General features: G+C 40.2%; 2 protein-coding genes across 3 annotated transcripts; both read right to left on the bottom strand.

The window, feature by feature from the left end:
* Positions 1-2,980: 2,980 nt before the first annotated feature.
* Positions 2,981-3,800, bottom strand: LOC306963438 (uncharacterized protein). Of its 2 annotated transcripts, none has more exons than XM_079557006.1 (4): positions 3,671-3,800; positions 3,421-3,531; positions 3,289-3,350; positions 2,981-3,155 (listed from the first exon to the last, which is right to left on the bottom strand). In XM_079557006.1, exons 1-4 carry the CDS (start codon positions 3,672-3,674, stop codon positions 3,021-3,023), a joined length of 312 nt encoding a protein of 103 aa, XP_079413132.1. In that variant the 5' UTR covers positions 3,675-3,800; the 3' UTR covers positions 2,981-3,020. The 2 variants fall into 2 exon arrangements, with proteins under 2 accessions (XP_079413132.1, XP_079413131.1); XM_079557005.1 differs by having other exon boundaries at positions 3,421-3,543.
* Positions 3,801-13,857: 10,057 nt separating this feature from the next.
* Positions 13,858-14,950, bottom strand: LOC306963591 (uncharacterized protein; the record flags this gene model as incomplete). Its single annotated transcript, XM_079557167.1, has 5 exons — positions 13,858-14,035; positions 14,175-14,236; positions 14,307-14,429; positions 14,500-14,826; positions 14,896-14,950. 5 exons carry the CDS (start codon positions 14,948-14,950, stop codon positions 13,901-13,903), a joined length of 702 nt encoding a protein of 233 aa, XP_079413293.1. The 3' UTR covers positions 13,858-13,900.
* Positions 14,951-19,194: the final 4,244 nt, after the last annotated feature.

The raw sequence follows: 19,194 nt of genomic DNA on the forward strand, positions 1-19,194 counted from the left end.
TCTTCAAAGTCATCGGGTAGTCCTCCAAACGTGGCCATATCTGATTTGTACAAAGCTCCTTTGTGAATTCCACATGCAGTAATGCTGGCCGCAGGTAAACAAACTACTGTAGATCCGGTAAGCAGATCACTTCGCCGCTGCGTTGCTTACAACCAGGAAGCTGATGCTGCTCAAATGTAAGTTCTTTTAAATGCAATATGGTTTTATTTAAAACAAATATTCAGTCCACACAGACATTTATATGGGTAGTCAGGTGTTATAAGTGATTTGCCTCTGGTGCACTGTGCTTGGGTCAGACTGTTTTTAATGCAGGCTACTCGCCATTCGTCGCCATGGCGACGTGAAAACAGGAAGTGACCTCCCTCTCTCCTGGTGCAGCTGAATTGTTTGCCTTTTTCAGTGAATTGTTTGCCTTTTTCAGCGAACCACGTTGTTTTTCTGGATACTTTTGTACGTCTTTACCGTGTTTTTGTGGAGGTTTGGTGGATTTGTTTACTTTGAGAGTCCAAAATAGTCCTGAAGAAAGCAGCTTTTTGAAGGTAAACAAACTGCTAGCTTATTAGCTAAACCCATTTACTACAAACATCTTCTTCTGAGACACTGAAGAGGCACCAAGAGCCCCCACACCTGCAGCACGGAGGAGGCGTCACAAGAGGAGCTACAGGAAACAACAAAAGGGACCAACGAGGAGATGGTGATAGACTGTGGAGGGAGCTGTGCAGGAGGAAGAGGAAGGACGAGGTGGAGCTGACCAGTGCAGGACACCACGCTCTGAGACGGGGACATGCCCAGGAGGCGGTGCACCGTTTCAGATGATCAGAGGAGACAGAGGCTACAGCTACAGTTTCTCCATCCTCCAAGGTCATGCGGGTGGAGTGGCTGAAGGACAACGAGATCATCGACCCGGCCGAGGACAGGAACTTCTACATCACCGTGGACCACAACCTGATCATCAAGCAGGCGCGTCTGTCCGACACGGCCAATTACACCAGTGTGGCCAAGAACATCGTGGCCATGCGCAAAAGAGCTCCACCACCGTGGTCATCGTCTACGGATTTCCCATCAACCAGTGCTCCTCCTGTGACCAAAACAGTGAAGATGGCGGCCGCGACACAACGATCTTTCACCAAAAAAAAAAAAAAAAAGAGTGGTGCGCACTGAATGGGTGCTGCTGCCGTATGCTCTCTCATCGAATGCAATTTCTCCATCTGTGAGATCAATAAAGTATCATCTTATCTTATCTTATAAATGTGAGCAATAAACTACAAAATAAACTAGCCCGGCTCCGTGTGTGAATCAAGCCCGGCTCCGTGTGTGATCATCATAAAGGCTGCTTCAAGCAGTTGCCTGTTTTAGTGACGTTTTAGTGCATAATATGCTGCTTGTATTCAGTGAATTTTCCCGTTAGCTTGTCGCGGCTAGCTTGTTAGCTCAGGGAGAAAGCCACTCGGCTATGACCCATTGTAGATGAAATGTGAGCAATAAACTTCCAAATCAACAAGCCAGGCTCCGTGTGTGATCATTGTTAAACGGTTGTTTATGTGTGTGGTGGTTTTATTGACTTTATGTGTGCATATTTCTTGTTTTCAGGTCATGACTCGAGGTTTAGCTTAGCATTAGCTTTCTCCGGAGGCTCTGTGCATCATCAAGGCCCTAAGACATTCCCAGCGCAGAACCAGACACTGAAATAAGTGTTCTTGTCACCGGTTTTAATCCTGGGTGTTTCGGTAACAGAAACACTGATGTGTGTCTTTGTAAAAGTCTCAGAGCTGCTGTGGCTCCGGTTCACAAAAAAATTAAGCTAATCCTCCATGATGACTCTGTTTACATCTTTTTATTACTTTATTTATTTATTTTTTTTCAAAGGAAATACCACATACCGCAACTAATATACAAAAACATACACACAAATGTAAAAGAGACAAACAGACAGACGTACAGAAATGAGAAAAAATGAGAAAAAAATACAAAAAATACAAAACAAAAAAAACAATAATAAAGTATATAACGAGGAGGGGAGAGTTTAGTTTGTCTTGTATACAGTTGTTTACGTTTGCCGTTTTTGCAGAATGTACATGATATAAACAATATAAATGATATAAATGGCCTTAATGCGCATATACGTTACATCAGTCAACGTTGAAAATCAACGCTGACTGTTTACATCTTAGGGCTGGACACTGCGGGGAGGGGGTTCTGCTGAGGAGCAGTGGTTGGTTACTTGGCTGGTGACGAAAGGATCGGGGCGTCTCCAGGCGGTGGAGGCGTTCCCAGAAGGAATCAGGCGTTTTATCCCTAAAATGGCTGCCATCAGAGTTTTTACAGACTACTCGAAAATACGTGAATGTGCTAAGGCAACACTTCAGGCATGTTTTTAATGAGGGAATGACTTAATAACATGATGTAAAGCTTGAAAAAGTCGATTTTGCATAATACCCCCTCTTTAAAAAAGAAAAAAAATCTTCACAAATCAACAACACTCTGGATAACTAGGAAATGAGGCCCTATGTCAAAAATCCTGAAATATTCCTTTCAGGCATCAAATAAAAAGAATGTAATGTTACTTCCTCTTATTGTCCTGTCCCTGCGTGTGGCCGACTCTCTGGACTCTTTTAAAAAGAAACTGAAGACACTTTTCCGTAAGAAAGCTTTTGGTTCATGGGTTTTCACTTGCACCTTGTTATTGCTATCTGAGCACTTTACAAATAAAGCTATCGTACTTACTTCCAAATTGGAAAAGCCTAAAATAATATATTGAAATGTCACAATAAGCAAAGTAAAGGACCAGCCCTGATTACAATGCTATTGTGGTCAGTGAAATGAATGTTCAATATAATAAAATGTAATCCTTTTTCATCAAGGCACGATCTTTAGAACATTACAGACGTCAGACATCTCATAACATGCATGACTCATTTTATTTTCTAAAAAGCAAATGACAAAATTAAACTAAAATGAAATCAAATATTTGCAGCATAGATTATGCAAAATAAGCCGTTATTGTGAAGGATAAATACAGTTCAGAGGGAGCTGAGATGTTCAGCTCTGACAGTGGAGTACACACACTCCTGCTCTCGTCTGGTTTTACTCCTCGGCTTCACTTTTCGGGATGAGAAATTCAGCGCTGCGTAGTTGACGTCTGCAGCTCCACCGTCCTGACAATGTAAATGTGTTCATGTCAGTTTGAAATTATAAACAACATTAGGGCCATCGCTTGTAGTTATTCAATACATTTGATCTTGTTCAAACTCACTAATGTTGCCACTTGAATTGAGCCAGTTTACTTACCACAGACTGAGATGAACTGCTCGTTGTTTTGCCACAAGGACTATTGATGGAATCAGAGGCATCTACAAAAATATAAATCTGTAAATAAAAGGCCTATTGCATATTTGTCAAACTGTTATAAAGAAAGCGGACCTCTGCAGTGAGCACAGACTCTCCCTCTCTTTAAACAGAGGACGATGATCACCAGCACACAGCAGGACAACAGGACGGACAGAGCCACAGTCACTGGGTCCAGATCCTGCCCTGGGGGTTGGTCTGAAAATATTTAGATACTGTGGTGAGGGTCAAGTATTCAGAAAACATCAATTGATCCAACCGGCTGCTAAGCAATGACGGCACGTTAAAATATTGAAAGATCAGCAGAAACTTAAACATGACTGACCCATCTCCACTCTTGTTCCATCTCCAAACAGTACGTGTCCACATGTGTCCACAGCGCAGTAGTACGTCCCAGTGTCAGAGGACTGTCCTATAGTTTTAGACAAACTGTAAACACAACTGTTGTTTGTAAAGTTGTACATTACTCCAGTGTTGAGCTCCTCAGATCCAGCTCTGAACCAGAGCACTTTGTGATGCTGTGGACACTGGACTTTAGTGTCGTCTTTGGACTGAAGTGAGCACTGAAGAGACACTGAGCCTCCCGACGCCACTGAAGCTGAGGATGGACTTTGTCTCACAACATGAACACAGTTTTGTGAGTTTTCCTCATCTGCGGCAGAAAAGAATAAAACATGTCATCAGTAGTTCCTAAATAACAATAAAATGTGCTCTGGTTTACCATGAACGATCAGGAAAGTGCTGTTGATAAAGCCATGAACATATTCACTCCTCATTTGACAATAGTAGATTGCTTCATCCTCCTTTTTGACATTTCTGATGTTAATAACATGAAGGTTATCTAATATTGTGAAGTTAAAACGTTTGTCTTTGAGTGAATCACTAAGAACTTGTCCCCGATAAATTTCTGTAATAAACTGCATTGTATGTCCAGGAGTTTGCCGAAGCCAATGAATTCTTTCATTGATGTCCTTAGAGCCTGAGCATTTTATCATGACATCGTCTCCAGATTGAACCACAGTCACAGGTATTTGGTCTTCTACACTTTGAGCTGAAATAAAGAATAAATAACACACAGAATAAACATCATACATGTGGTATTACACAGTGGTTTATGTTGTTCAGTATAACAGTGTCTGTACTTACACAAAGTGCTCACAAAGATGAAGGCAGTGAGTGGTCCTATCATGGTCTCGTCTGAGGCTCCTGCAGCTCAAATGTGCATTTGACGTTTCCTCGTCTTAAAGTGAGACTTGAAAAGCGGAAATTCTCGTGATTGGCTGAAACACACATTTTACTCCCCCGACATTAATAATCGCGTTTCTACTTTAGAATTTAATCTGTTTTCTCTTTTAGACGTAAAACATCAGAAAATTCTGCTGAACAAGTAGAGACTGTAAGTCAGAATAAACCTGATGTGTCACATTTAAAAAGATCTTATGGAAGGAGGGTAGTTATTATGTTATTTAGAAAGAAGACTATCCACATTTAGCGCTTTAGTGATAATGTTCCGCATCTTTCTATTCTTTGTCTATATGCAAAAAATACTTTGCATCAGCTTTAAAGGACTGAACTGTGCAAAGAGCACAGATGGGTATACATTACAACATTAACACAAAATGTCACTATTTTGTTTAAAATGTAATTAATGAACATTAATATTTTTTTCTCGGTGCTGACATGCAATATTAATTAATTAATTAATTAATTAATTAATTAATAATGTTGTTAAATCAAGCTTTTTCCACCTTAAAACCCTAAGCAAGGTAAAAACTCTCTACCTGCCTGGGACTTTGAGAAAGAAATTCATGCATTTATAACTTCGCGACTTGTTTACTGTAATTCTGTGTAAACTGGTCTTGGTCAGCGTTCAATTCGTCGCCTCCAGGGGGTACAAAACGCAGCTGCCCGTCTCCTTGCAGGGACCAGAAAGCGACAGCACTGGCTCTACACTGGCTCCCTGTGTATTATAGGATCAGGTTTAAGCTTTTACTTGTTGTCTTTAAATGTCTCCATGGCGCTGCTCCTCTGTATTTGACCGAGCTTCTTGTACATCACGCCCCTGTGCGGGCTCTGAGATCTGCTGATCAGCTGCTTTTAGAGGGTCCAAGTATGTGACCAAAGGGGACAGGGCTTTCTCTGTTGCAGCTCCAAAACTGTGGAATGAACTGCCTCTCCACATTAGAGCTGCACAGACACTTGACCAGTTTAAATCGTTGCTTAAGACACACTTCTATGCTAAAGCTTTTAACACTGTCTAGCACATACCTGGCCAAAATCTGAGCTGCTTTGCTGTTTTGTATATTGTGTTTTGTTTATTATTATTGATTGACTGCGGAATCCTTCCGCAGTCAATCAATGGTTTTGGTGTTATTTATCTATTATTATTCCGTCTTTTTCCCGTTTTTCTGCAGCTTTCACAACTTTCAGAGTTTCAGCGATTTCCACAAGTTATACATCAAAACGTTCCGCATGTTGGAGAGAATCCTGCTATTACTTTTGGGAATTCTGCAACTTCCGATATTCGGCCGATTTTTCCCATTACTTATAATGGGGCTTCCGCAAATTCACAGATTCTGCAGTTTTTTCCACAGTTTCAGCAATTTCTACAGTTTGTGCTTGTTCAGCTTCCGCAGCTTGTCAGTTTTCTGAAAAAATTAGAGTTCTACAGTTTTCCAGTTTTTTTCTATGGGCTTGGGAATTCTGCCATTGATTTGTATGGGGAAGGCTCCCCATTCATTTTAATAGGAATTCTGATACAGTGAAGTCTGTGAGTGATTTAAACTGTTTATACAATGTTAAGACTTTATACAATGTTAAGAGTTTCTGCAATTTCAACAGTTTTTACAGTTTCTGCAACAAAATAGGGATTTTTGCAATTACAACAAAATTATGCAACTAAATAGGGATTTTCACATATAAAGCACTATAATGCAACTTAATAGGGATTTTCGCATATAAAGCACTATAATGCAACTTAATAGGGATTTTCACATATAAAGCACTATAATGCAACTTAATAGGGATTTTCACATATAAAGCAGTATAATGCAACTTAATAGGGATTTTCACATATAAAGCAGTATAATGCAACTTAATAGGGATTTTCACATATAAAGCACTATAATGCAACTTAATAGGGATTTTCACATATAAAGCACTATAATGCAACTTAATAGGGATTTTCACATATAAAGCAGTATAATGCAACTTAATAGGGATTTTCACATATAAAGCAGTATAATGCAACTTAATAGGGATTATCACATATAAAGCAGTATAATGCAACTTAATAGGGATTTTCACATATAAAGCAGTATAATGCAACTTAATAGGGATTTTCACATATAAAGCAGTATAATGCAACTTAATAGGGATTTTCACATATAAAGCACTATAATGCAACTTAATAGGGATTTTCACATATAAAGCAGTATAATGCAACTTAATAGGGATTTTCACATATAAAGCAGTATAATGCAACTTAATAGGGATTTTCACATATAAAGCAGTATAATGCAACTTAATAGGGATTTTCACATATAAAGCAGTATAATGCAACTTAATAGGGATTATCACATATAAAGCAGTATAATGCAACTTAATAGGGATTTTCACATATAAAGCACTATAATGCAACTTAATAGGGATTTTCACATATAAAGCACTATAATGCAACTTAATAGGGATTTTCACATATAAAGCAGTATAATGCAACTTAATAGGGATTTTCACATATAAAGCAGTATAATACAACTTAATAGGGATTATCACATATAAAGCAGTATAATGCAACTTAATAGGGATTTTCACCTGTAAAGCAGTATAATGCAACTTAATAGGGATTTTTGCAATTACAACACAATTATGCAACTAAATAGGGATTTCCACATATAAAGCACTATAATGCAACTTAATAGGGATTTTCACATATAAAGCAGTATAATGCAACTTAATAGGGATTTTCACATATAAAGCAGTATAATGCAACTTAATAGGGATTTTCACCTGTAAAGCAGTATAATGCAACTTAATAGGGATTTTCACATGTAAAGCAGTATAATGCAACTTAATAGGGATTTTCACATATAAAGCAGTATAATGCAACTTAATAGGGATTTTCACATATAAAGCACTATAATGCAACTTAATAGGGATTTTCACATATAAAGCACTATAATGCAACTTAATAGGGATTTTCACATATAAAGCAGTATAATGCAACTTAATAGGGATTTTCACATATAAAGCACTATAATGCAACTTAATAGGGATTTTCACATATAAAGCAGTATAATGCAACTTAATAGGGATTATCACATATAAAGCAGTATAATGCAACTTAATAGGGATTTTCACCTGTAAAGCAGTATAATGCAACTTAATAGGGATTTTCACCTGTAAAGCAGTATAATGCAACTTAATAGGGATTTTTGCAATTACAACACAATTATGCAACTAAATAGGGATTTTCACATATAAAGCACTATAATGCAACTTAATAGGGATTTTCACATATAAAGCAGTATAATGCAACTTAATAGGGATTTTCACCTGTAAAGCAGTATAATGCAACTTAATAGGGATTTTCACATGTAAAGCACTATAATGCAACTTAATAGGGATTTTCACATATAAAGCACTATAATGCAACTTAATAGGGATTTTCGCATATAGAGCAGTGTAATACAACTTCATAGGGATTTTCGCATATAGAGCAGTGTAATGCAACTTAATAGGGATTTTCACCTGTAAAGCAGTATAATGCAACTTAATAGGGATTTTCACATATAAAGCACTATAATGCAACTTAATAGGGATTTTCACATATAAAGCACTATAATGCAACTTAATAGGGATTTTCGCATATAGAGCAGTGTAATACAACTTCATAGGGATTTTCGCATATAGAGCAGTGTAATACAACTTAATAGGGATTTTCGCATATAGAGCAGTGTAATACAACTTCATAGGGATTTTCGCATATAGAGCAGTGTAATACAACTTAATAGGGATTTTCGCATGTAAAGCAGTATAATGCAACTTAATGAGGATTTTCACAATAAAAGCACTCTTATGCAATTATGATTTTTTTTCAACTTTTATGCAATTTTTGCAATTTCCGCATTAGTAGCCTACGATTCCGCAGTCAATCGCAATTGCGCAGCAATTGCAAAATTTTCTAGTTATTATATATATTATATATATTATATATATTTTTCTGTACTGTAGACCTTGTTGTTGACCTTTGGTCAACAACAGCTGTTTTAAATGTGCTATATAAATAAATTTGATTTGATTTGATTAAACATACATATAACACTGAATTAGATACAATTAAGCTATGCAATTTAAAACTATAAGGCTATGGGGCATGCACAAAGAATATAAAAAACGAATAAGATAAAGAATAAAAAGTAATATATGGTAAGACGACATCAATTTGATACAGAACAACAGCGGGATTATAATTACAGATGTGTAGGTGTATAAAGCGATAAAGTGTTAGCAGCAGACACACCACACAGCAACAGAGCAGATTACGTCCATGAGTCTGAAACTAAGCTATTGGGTCTTGTTTTCGTTCATGAATCTGACGGCGGAGGGGAAAATACTGTTCAAGTGGTGCGATCTATGAGTCTTGATAGACTGCAGCCTGATGGCTGTGTAGAACTGCACCAGCATTTTGGTCGGCAGCTTAAGTTTCCTCAGCTGCCGCAGGAAGAACATCCTCTGCTGGGCCGTCTTGATGAGGGAGCTGAAGGTTGGCTCCCATTTGAGTGAGCCAACAACTAACTGTGGAGACATTTATTTAAATAATACATTTAGAGATAAAGATCTGATTTGAAACAGAGTTTATGTCAGCTTGACTCACATAAGGCTCCAATATTAAGTGATCTAAACTTGCTCTTATCTGAGACTGGGAAAGAATTAGGAAATGTTATGCCCTAAAACAATATTTTTTAAATCGTAATTTAATTCATTTATAACTTTGTTCATTTATTGTAAAACTTTGTTAGTGTACTTTAAAGGTCCTATATCATGCAAAATCGACTTTTTGGAGCTTTTAACAATGTTGTTATGGGCGGCACGGTAGTAAAGTGGTTAGCGCTTGTGCTTCACAGCTAGAAGGTCCTGGGTTCGATTCCCACCTGGACGGGGCCTTTCTGTGTGGAGTTTGCATGTTCTCCCCGTGTCTGCATAGGTTTCTTCCGGGTACTCCGGTATCCCCTACCACTAAAAACATGTACAATAGGCCAGTGTTAACAAGGTTCTGATTTATGTTGAATTTTCTGTGTCATTAATGTATCAAAAGTACTATTTCGTATTATTACTAGTTTCACTTTCCATTCCCATATCTATATTAAAGGAATAGGCCACCGTTTTTACATACTAAAATATGTTCTTACCTCACTTTAGTCGAGTTAATATATCCCCGTCTGGTCTTTGTCCGTGCGCTCTGTCACGCAAACGGAGCACATACGCAGCCTCTCCCACATGTCACATAGCTCCGAAAAAGCTCACGATAGAAGCTACCAAGCTCTTCCACGTGTTCCCTATTTAGATAAAGTTACGTGAAGTGTTTTCATGCGAAGTATATTTACACAGAAATGTAACATGTCGATTTTATAAGCAAATAAAGAGGGGGACTATATTGTGAGGCGTAATGATACGAGGAGTAAAACGTCCGCGCAGTAACTCCTAAAGGTTACTGACGGAAGTGAGCGGGGGAAGTCTTTAGGAGTTACTGCGCGGACGTTTTACTCCTCGTATCATTACGCCTCACAATATAGTCCCCCTTTTTATTTGCTTATAAAATCGATACGTTACATTTCTGTGTAAATATACTTCGCATGAAAACACTTCACGTAACTTTATTTAAATAGGGAACACGTGGAAGAGCTTGGTAGCTTCTATCGTGAGCTTTTTCGGAGCTATGTAACATGTGGGAGAGGCTGCGTATGTGCTCCGTTTGCCTGGCAGAGCGCACGGACAAAGACCAGACGGGGATATATTAACACGTCTAAAGTGAGGTAAGAACATATCTTAGTATGTAAAAACGGTGGCCTATTCCTTTAAGAGCCCCAGCAACGGCCTAGCAACCAATCACCATTCACCTCCCCCTGGTCTCTCCACCAATCAGGAGTTGGTATCCCCCATCCCAACTTTCTGCTAAGTCAGTGTGCAGGTATCATTCCTTGGGAACACACGCTCCATCCTCCCTCCCGCAATTCCGTGGAAACTCTCCGTTTTCTTCATTTATGTGTTCATGCGTCCACGAGAATGCAAGTCATGTCCTATATTGCCTGTGTATTGTTTTATAGTAATAGTATTCATCATAGTCCGTAATCTAGTTGTGTTTTATAGTTTCATGGTGTTTTCTTATGAGCGCGCGTTACGCGCAGGCCTCGCTCTAACCACGTGGTGCACGTGTTACGCGCACCACTCTCTCCAATCACGTGATGCACGTGTTATGCGCATGCATCCCAGCCATAGCATCCAGCTAAATTCAACTGTCGCTGTTCCAAGCCTAATTATATTCCGGTTTTGTATTTTGGGTTAATCATCACTGTTTGTTTTTAATGCTTCTTTGAATGTAGTTCAGCCATCTCTTATTTATGTCATTTTATACTTTAGATAATTTATTATTTAGACAGAAAGTAGCTATTCAGATTTCCTATTATTGCATTTCTCAAATATCATCACTCATTATTCATTTATTTGTGTTTATAGAAACCATGAACATGAACATCAACCATGATCCATGAATCACTTGAATCACCAGTTCAGTCAATAAAGAGTGGCAAATGAGTGAATCCATTGTTTCTTATTGTTCTAACCGGACAACCTGGGGAGATTGAAGATTTGGAACCAGTTCTAAATACAGTCCTTATCTGAGGTCACAAGTTTGGGTCTCCTTCCCGACACCTCCTTTACAGCCAGGATGAATGTGAGTGTGTTAGAGAGTGTGCATGGGGGACGACGGATGGAAATTAGCCCAAGGCGACAATCCGGTGTTGCTTGTTTACATGCATGAGACCCATGTATGTTTATTAACATGCACTGTCCCAACCAAATAAACCAATGGATAAAAAAATAAATACATTTCCTTATCAAAAAACCCCCAGAGTGTTTTTTGGCTTCATTCACACAGGTCTCAGCAATCCTCCTGAATCCTGCTCTCTGAGCAGCTGCTCTGCCCTCTCCTGGAAAACCACTGAGTTGTGACACTATGACGTTTGTTACATCATAGAGTCAAACAGGAAGAGCCCGATGCCTGTAATGTAATGCCTTACAGCCAGATTTTAATTAATTAACAGCTTTTTCATTATTTCTGTTGTAAGAAATAAAAAAATAAAGGAAGTGCTTGAGCTGTCCGCGCTGCCCCTGCGGAGAAAACAAGTGTCTGAACAGATGTCATGTTTGCACTGAAAGTTGTGAAGAAGGAGCTCTTTCTAACCTACTCTGCACACCTGTTCTTTTTTCTTACCTAACGATTAAGTCCCGGTGAAAAGCGCGTTTGGCTACGAAAGGACTATACTCAACCTTCCTAAAGAAGAGACCACTCACCAGAAGTTGGAATTTCTTTCTGGGATTTGGCAGGTCAAAATAGTATTTGTCTGTGACTGTCTCTTGATGGATGCTTGGTGAACCTTCGCCAAAATCAAAGTGGATTAACGTTTATAACCAACATGAGTCCCATAATGCAAACACCCGATAAAGTGGCCCGGGCAGAACGTTGAGTAAATCAAAATGCATGCTAGCTTGTGTTTTAGCCATTCATGAAGCTGTGTTGCAGATGTCAACTTCACCGCTAGAAGGTCCGGGTTCAATTCCCACCTGGACGGGCCTTTCTGTTTCTATGTTCTCCCCATGTCAGCGTAGGTTTCCTCCGGGCACTCCGGTTTCCCCTACCGCTAAAAACATGCACAAGAGGCCAGGATGAATGATGTGTGTGAGTGAATGTATGGTGGTGGTCAGAAGGTCCGTTGGTGCAGACGTGTGTAGTCACGAAAGAGCTTCTGAAGCTACAAACGTAGTTTACCATCACCGAGTGTGGAGTGAATGTACAATTGTCTCATGTAAAGCGCTCTGTGACTATATGTCTGTGAAAGGCGCTATATAGATCTTCTTCTTCTTCATAACCGCACTGTGAAGTAACTTCACGTATTGCTATGATATTTATATTTCTTGCTGCTAATGTTTCATGGGCGGATTAGCTCGGAGAGAGGGGGCGGAGTTAACTGAATCGAAGTGTTGTGCCTTCCAGGTTTGCAAAAAACCCACAGAAAATATTTTTATGTTTCTCACAAAAAGTAGTGCTCTATACAGGTACAATATAGCATATAAATGCCTATAGTTTACTTTGGGATGGCTAAAATAGCATGATACAGATCCTTTAAAAGTTTCCTCTGAGCAGAGGTGTTCTTAGAGATTCCTTCTTTTGCAGCATAAATGTGTCAACAGTGACTTGTATTTGGGGATGTGAGTGTCTAACTGTCTGACACAGTGTCACCTGACCCTCAGCAACTGTCTAAAGGTGTACAGTATATTGCATTTCAGCTGCTAATTAAAAAAGCCTGTTTTAGATGTGATGAAAACCAAACTTTTTCCTGCAATGAACAAAGTACAATCAAGATACTTCCTGATTTGAAGTCGAATAAATCAAAGTAACCAGTAGCAGCCTGCCGATATACGGTGTAAAAAGCAACATCTCAGAAGACGTGTGAGTTTTTATGTAATAAATAATGATAAATTAATAATAAAATCAATAATACAAAAAAGTCTATAGAATAAAAACATAAACATCAAATAAGACATAATATCATATGAAAATAAGGACACTGGAATTGGCTGCTGCTTTTGGACTGAAGTGAAGACTAAAAAGGCACTGAGCGTCCTGACCACAACTGTTCAGATAAAAAGCACCTGAGTGGAGTTATTTTTAGAGGCTGAAAACACAAACCGGAAATTGGTCTGAAACAAGACACACTGTTTCCTGCTCTCAACATTTACATCAAGAAGGACCATCCCATATCTATGTTTTGACATGTTACTTTTCTGATACACTTTGAGCTTCTAAAATATGAATGATCCAAGTAAAACCACTCAGTGATTTTGACTTTTCTAACAGTATCTAACATGGTGTCAACGGTTAATAATCAGTCCTGTCTTTTCCTCTTGTTGTCCAATGATGTGTAATACAGTATAACTTAACTTAATGTGTCTCAAACTGTGTGTAAGGTCCAGAGATCTCCACATCAGAGTGTGTCAAAGCCTCTGTCTAGCTCCATTTCACATGCCACATAGAAAATTAAAAAGAAACTCATTATTTCACAAGAATCAGCCCTGATTGCATCACTATTGTGATCAGTGAAATGAATGTTCTATAATAAAATGTAATCCTTGTTCATCCCGGCACAATCTTTAGAACATTACAGACGTCAGTCATTTCATAACATGTATGATTTTATTTTCTAAAAAGCAAAAGATAGAATTACACTAAGAAGGAGTTCTGCAACTATAAGCCATTATTGTGAAGGATAAATACAGTTCAGAGGGAGCTGAGATGTTCAGCTCTGACAGTGGAGTACACACACTCCTGCTCTCGTCTGGTTTTACTCCTCGGCTTCACTTTTCGGGATGAGAAATTCAGCGCTGCGTAGTTGACGTCTGCAGCTCCACCGTCCTGACAATGTAAATGTGTTCATGTCAGTTTGAAATTATAAACACCATCAGGGCCATCGCTTGTAGTAATTCAATAAATTTGATCTTGTTCAAACTCACTAATGTCAGACACATCACTTGAATTGAGCCAGTTTACTTACCACAGACTGAGATGAACTGCTCGTTGTTTTGCCACAAGGACTATTGATGGAATCAGAGGCATCTGCAAAAATATAAATCTGTAAATAAAAGGCCTATTGTATATTTGTCAAACTGTTATAGAGAAAGCTGACCTCTGCAGTGAGCACAGACTCTCCCTCTCTTTAAACAGAGGACGATGATCACCAGCACACAGCAGGACAACAGGACGGACAGAGCCACAGTCACTGGGTCCAGATCCTGCCCTGGGGGTTGGTCTGAAAATATTTAAAATATTGAAAGATCAGCAGAAACTTAAAAACGACTTTTGAGGCAAACATGACTGACCCATCTCCACTCTTGTTCCATCTCCAAACAGTACGTGTCCACATGTGTCCACAGCGCAGTAGTACGTCCCAGTGTCAGAGGAGTGTCCTATAGTTTTAGACAAAGTGTAAACACAGCTGTTGTTTGTAAAGTTGTACATGACTCCAGTGTTGAGCTCCTCAGATCCAGCTCTGAACCAGAGCACTTTGTGATGCTGTGGACACTGGACTTTTGTGTCGTCTTTGGACTGAAGTGAGCACTGAAGAGACACTGAGCCTCCCGACGCCACTGAAGCTGAGGATGGACTTTGTCTCACAACATGAACACAGTTCTGTGAGTTTTCCTCATCTGCGGCAGAAAAGAATAAAACATGTCAACAGTAGTTCCTAAATAACAATAAAATGTGCTCTGGTTTACCATGAACGATCAGGAAAGTGCTGTTGATAAAGTCGTGTACATATTCACTCCTCATTTGACAATAGTAGATTGCTTCATCCTCCTTTCTCACATTTCTGATGTTAATAACATGAAGGTTATCTAATATTGTGAAGCTAAAACGTTTTACTTTGAGTGAATCACTGAGAACTTGTTCCCGATAAACTTCTGCAATAAACTGCATTGTTTGTCCAGGAGTTTGTCGATACCAATTAATTCTAACTCTCTTCATTTCATAAGAGCCAGAGCATTTTATCATGACATCGTCTCCAGGTTGAACCATAGTCACAGGTATTTGGTCTTCTACACTTTGAGCTGAAATAAAGAATAAGTAAAACACATAAATAAACATCATACATGTGGTATTACACAGTGGTTTATGTTGTTCATTATAACAGTGTCTGTACTTACACAAAGTGCTCACAAAGATGAAGGCAGTGAGTGGTCCTATCATGGTCTCATCTGAGGCTCCTGCAGCTCAAATGTGCATTTGAAGTCTCCTTAAAAGCGAGCCCGTCTTAAAGTGAGCCTTGAAAACCGGAAATTATACTGATTGGATGAAACACAAATTTTACACCCCCTAAAGTAATGAACGCATTTCTACATTAGAATTTAATCTGTTTTCTCATTTAGTCGTCATTTAGACTGACATCGATTGTCAGAAAATTCTTTTGAACAAGTAGAGGCTGTAAGTCACATTTAAAAAGATCTTACAGGTGTAGTAAACAAGATCGTCTACATTTAGCACTTCAGTCATAATTCATCTTTACTATTTTGCATCAGCTGTAAAGTACTGAACTGTTCAAAGAGCCAAGATGGGTATAAATTACAACATAAACACAAAATGTCACTAATTTGTTCAAAATGTAATAAATGAACATACAAAACAATGTGTTTAAAATACACGATACAACAGGATGAACTAACTGTGGAGACATTTATCTAAATAATAGATTAAAGGGACTATACTTAGTTTCCAAATGTTAAAATTAAGTGTTTTCCTCCCCCTACTTGTTCCAGATTATATTCGTAAGAGGGAGGTAAGATGCGTGGAGGTGGACTCTGTTCACGCCAATGACGCCTGGTGCCGAGATGTCGCTGTGGTCTGCAAACACTGCTCACCCCTCGTGGAGTTTATGATCACTACTTGTCAGCCTTTCTACCTGCCCAGGGAATTTACTGTTGTACTGCATGTGGCTGTCTACATCCCGCCCACCTCCAACATCAAAAACAGGAAAGAGGCACTGAATGAACTGTTCCAGAGTGTCAGCGACCAGCAGACAACCCATCCAGATGCCTTTCTCATCTTAGCTGGGGATTTGAACCATGCAGACCCAAAGAGTGTTTTCCCCAAGGTATATCAACACAATGACTTTCCATCAAGGGGAAACAACATCTTGGATCGGGTTTACCACCAAAAAAGGAGCATACAAGGCCCTCCCCCTCCCCCATCTCGATGCCTCGGACCACATAACTGTTCTGTTACTGCCAGCATACAGGCCACTGGATAAAGTCACTAAACCAGTTCGGAAACAGATTCAAGTGTGTGGGAAAGACTCTTAAGAGAAACTCAAGGACTGCTTCCACACAACGGATTGGGATATGTTCAAGCAGGCTGCCACTTATAACAATATCACTGATCTCCAGGAGTATACAGAGACTGTCACTGCCTACATCACCACCAAGTGCACTGAGGATGTTACAGACTCTAAGACCATCATTACCAGGTCCAACCAGAAACCTTGGATTACAGGTGAAGTCCTCAGGCTCTTGGGGATCTGTTATGCTGCCTTCAAATCTGGTGGCAAGGAGGAGCTGCGGACAGCTAGGGCCAACCTGTCCCGCGGCATAAAAAAAGCCAAGAAGCAGAACTCCAAAAAGATAGCGGATCACTTCAGAGACAGCAGAGACACTCGGAGTCAGTGGGAGGGGATAAAAACCATCACAGACTATAAACCTCCTCAACAAACCTATAGCAGTGACACCTCTCTGTTGAATATACTCTACATGAATTCTTTGCTCGCTACGAGGCACTCAACAGAACCCCGGCACAAAAGTCAACACGCCCTCCAGAAGACCAGGTGCGAAAGCTATCTCCAGAGAGTGTGAGAAGATCTCTGAGCAGGATCAACGTACGCAAAGCACGGGGTCCAGACAACATACCAGGTCGTGTGCTGAAAGGTTGCACTGATGAACTCACTGAAGTCTTCACAGACATTTTTAACACATCCCTGCAGCAGGCTGTGGTCCCAACATGCCTCAAAGCAACCACCATCATTCTGGTGCCAAAGAAGTCACCGCCCTCCTGCTTTAACGACTACCGCCCAGTAGCACTCACTCCAATTCTTATGAAGTGCTTCGAGCAGCTCACCATGGTCCACATCAAGTCTGTTCTCCCTCCCACCCTGGACCCATACCAGTTTGCTTATTTGTCCAATCGCTCAACTGAAGATGCCATCTCCACTGCGCTTCATACAGCCCTCCCTCACCTTGAAACAAAGGACTCCTACACTAGAATGATGTTTTTAGACTTTAGTTCAGCATTCAAACATTCAAAACTATAATCCCACACCAGCTAATACACAAACTGCTCCACCTGGGGATTTTGGGAAATTGATGCTTTTTAGCTAATGTTATATTTTATAATGCTATTGAATGTTTTTGATGAGTTTAATCTATATGCTTCAAGTTTCAGTTGAAACCAATTCAATAGACACACACATACACTGCCTTGAACATACCTCATCCTTGCATTCTTTTGCTTAAAATCTGTGGAGACGTCCGGTGCTCTTACACCGGAGTTGTGAAAAATAACTCCATATAAGGAAAACAACTCAAAACAACTCAACGTCAGGTGGAACTCAACGTCAGGTGGAACTCAATGTCAGGTGGAACTCAATGTCAGGTGGAACTCAATGTCAGGTGGAACTCAACATCAGGTGGAAAATTACTGAGAAGGAAGACCCACTGGCATGGCCCGAATTCCTTATCTCTGTCTCTTCGTGATCGTCACATTTCCTATAAAGGTGGGAGCGCTAAGATCAGACGATGCCGTTCCGGAACGACCGCTTGACCACCGTGTGTATTGTTAGAGTAGGGACATGGTAGCGCTCAAATAATCTGTGTTTAAATTTGTAATTGTTATAGGGAATAAAATCTCCTTGACGAAAGCTACTGAATTCTGGTGATTTCTCCTCTGACCTTGGGATCAACAAATACGCTGGCAAGACGTTTTGATACTTCAATATTATAAACTTAACTGTTTAACTGTGTTTAAATTGATCTCATGGAGTCAGATCTTATGTAAATTAGAGTTCTAATATTTCCTGTGAAGCTCGCCCACAGGATCAACACATCACTGTACAACTGGCTGCTGAACTTTCTGACGGGGAGAGGCTGTACGTGTCGGCGGCAAGTCCTCCAGAACCATCACACTGAACACGGGGGCTCCCCAAGGCTGTTTGCTGAGCCTCCTCCTGTTCACTCTGCTGACCCATGACTGCACTCCAAAATACGACTCAAACCTCTTCATCAAGTTTGCAGACGACACAACAGTGACGAGACGAGACGAGTCAAACTACAGGAGTGAGGTGAGCAGTCTGGCCATGTGGTGCACACAGAACAATCACTCTCTCAATGTGGAGAAGACAAAAGAGATTGTTGTGGACTTTTGAAGAGCGCGGGTCCAGCGTGCTCCTCTAACAATCAACGGTGCTGCTGTGGAGAGGGTGACCAGCACTAAGTTCCTGGGTGTGCACATCACAGAGAAGCTCTCCTGGACCATACACACTAGATCACTGGTCAAGAAAAGTAATCAGCGTCTCTACTTTCTCTGCAAGTTAAGAAGAGTCCCAGCCTCTGTTATGTGTAACTTCTACAGAGGGACTATAGGGAGCATCCTGACCAGCTCCATCACTGTGTGGCACGACGCTAGCACTACCTCCTGCTAAAGGAGCCTCCAGCGCATCGTGAGAGCAGTGGAGAAGATCTGCGGAGCCCCTCTCCCCTCTATTAAGGAGATGCACTCCACCCATCTCACCCGCAAAGCCATCAAAATCACCAGGCACCCTTCGCACCCATCACACAGTCTCTTGGGAGGAGACTGCAGAATCTACGGGTCAGTTCCAGTCGAATGAACAGTTTCGTACACAAGGCCATTGGGAAGTTGAATTCCCTGCCCTCCCTCCGACTCCTCGTCCCCCTCCCCCGCTCCACAATCAAGGATGAGAGAAATATAATTTCAAACCATTGTACGGCACGGTAGCACAGCGGTTAGCACTT

The sequence above is a fragment of the Gobius niger genome (genome assembly GCF_951799975.1).
Source record: "Gobius niger genome assembly, chromosome: 5".
NCBI classification, from domain to species: domain Eukaryota; kingdom Metazoa; phylum Chordata; class Actinopteri; order Gobiiformes; family Gobiidae; genus Gobius; species Gobius niger.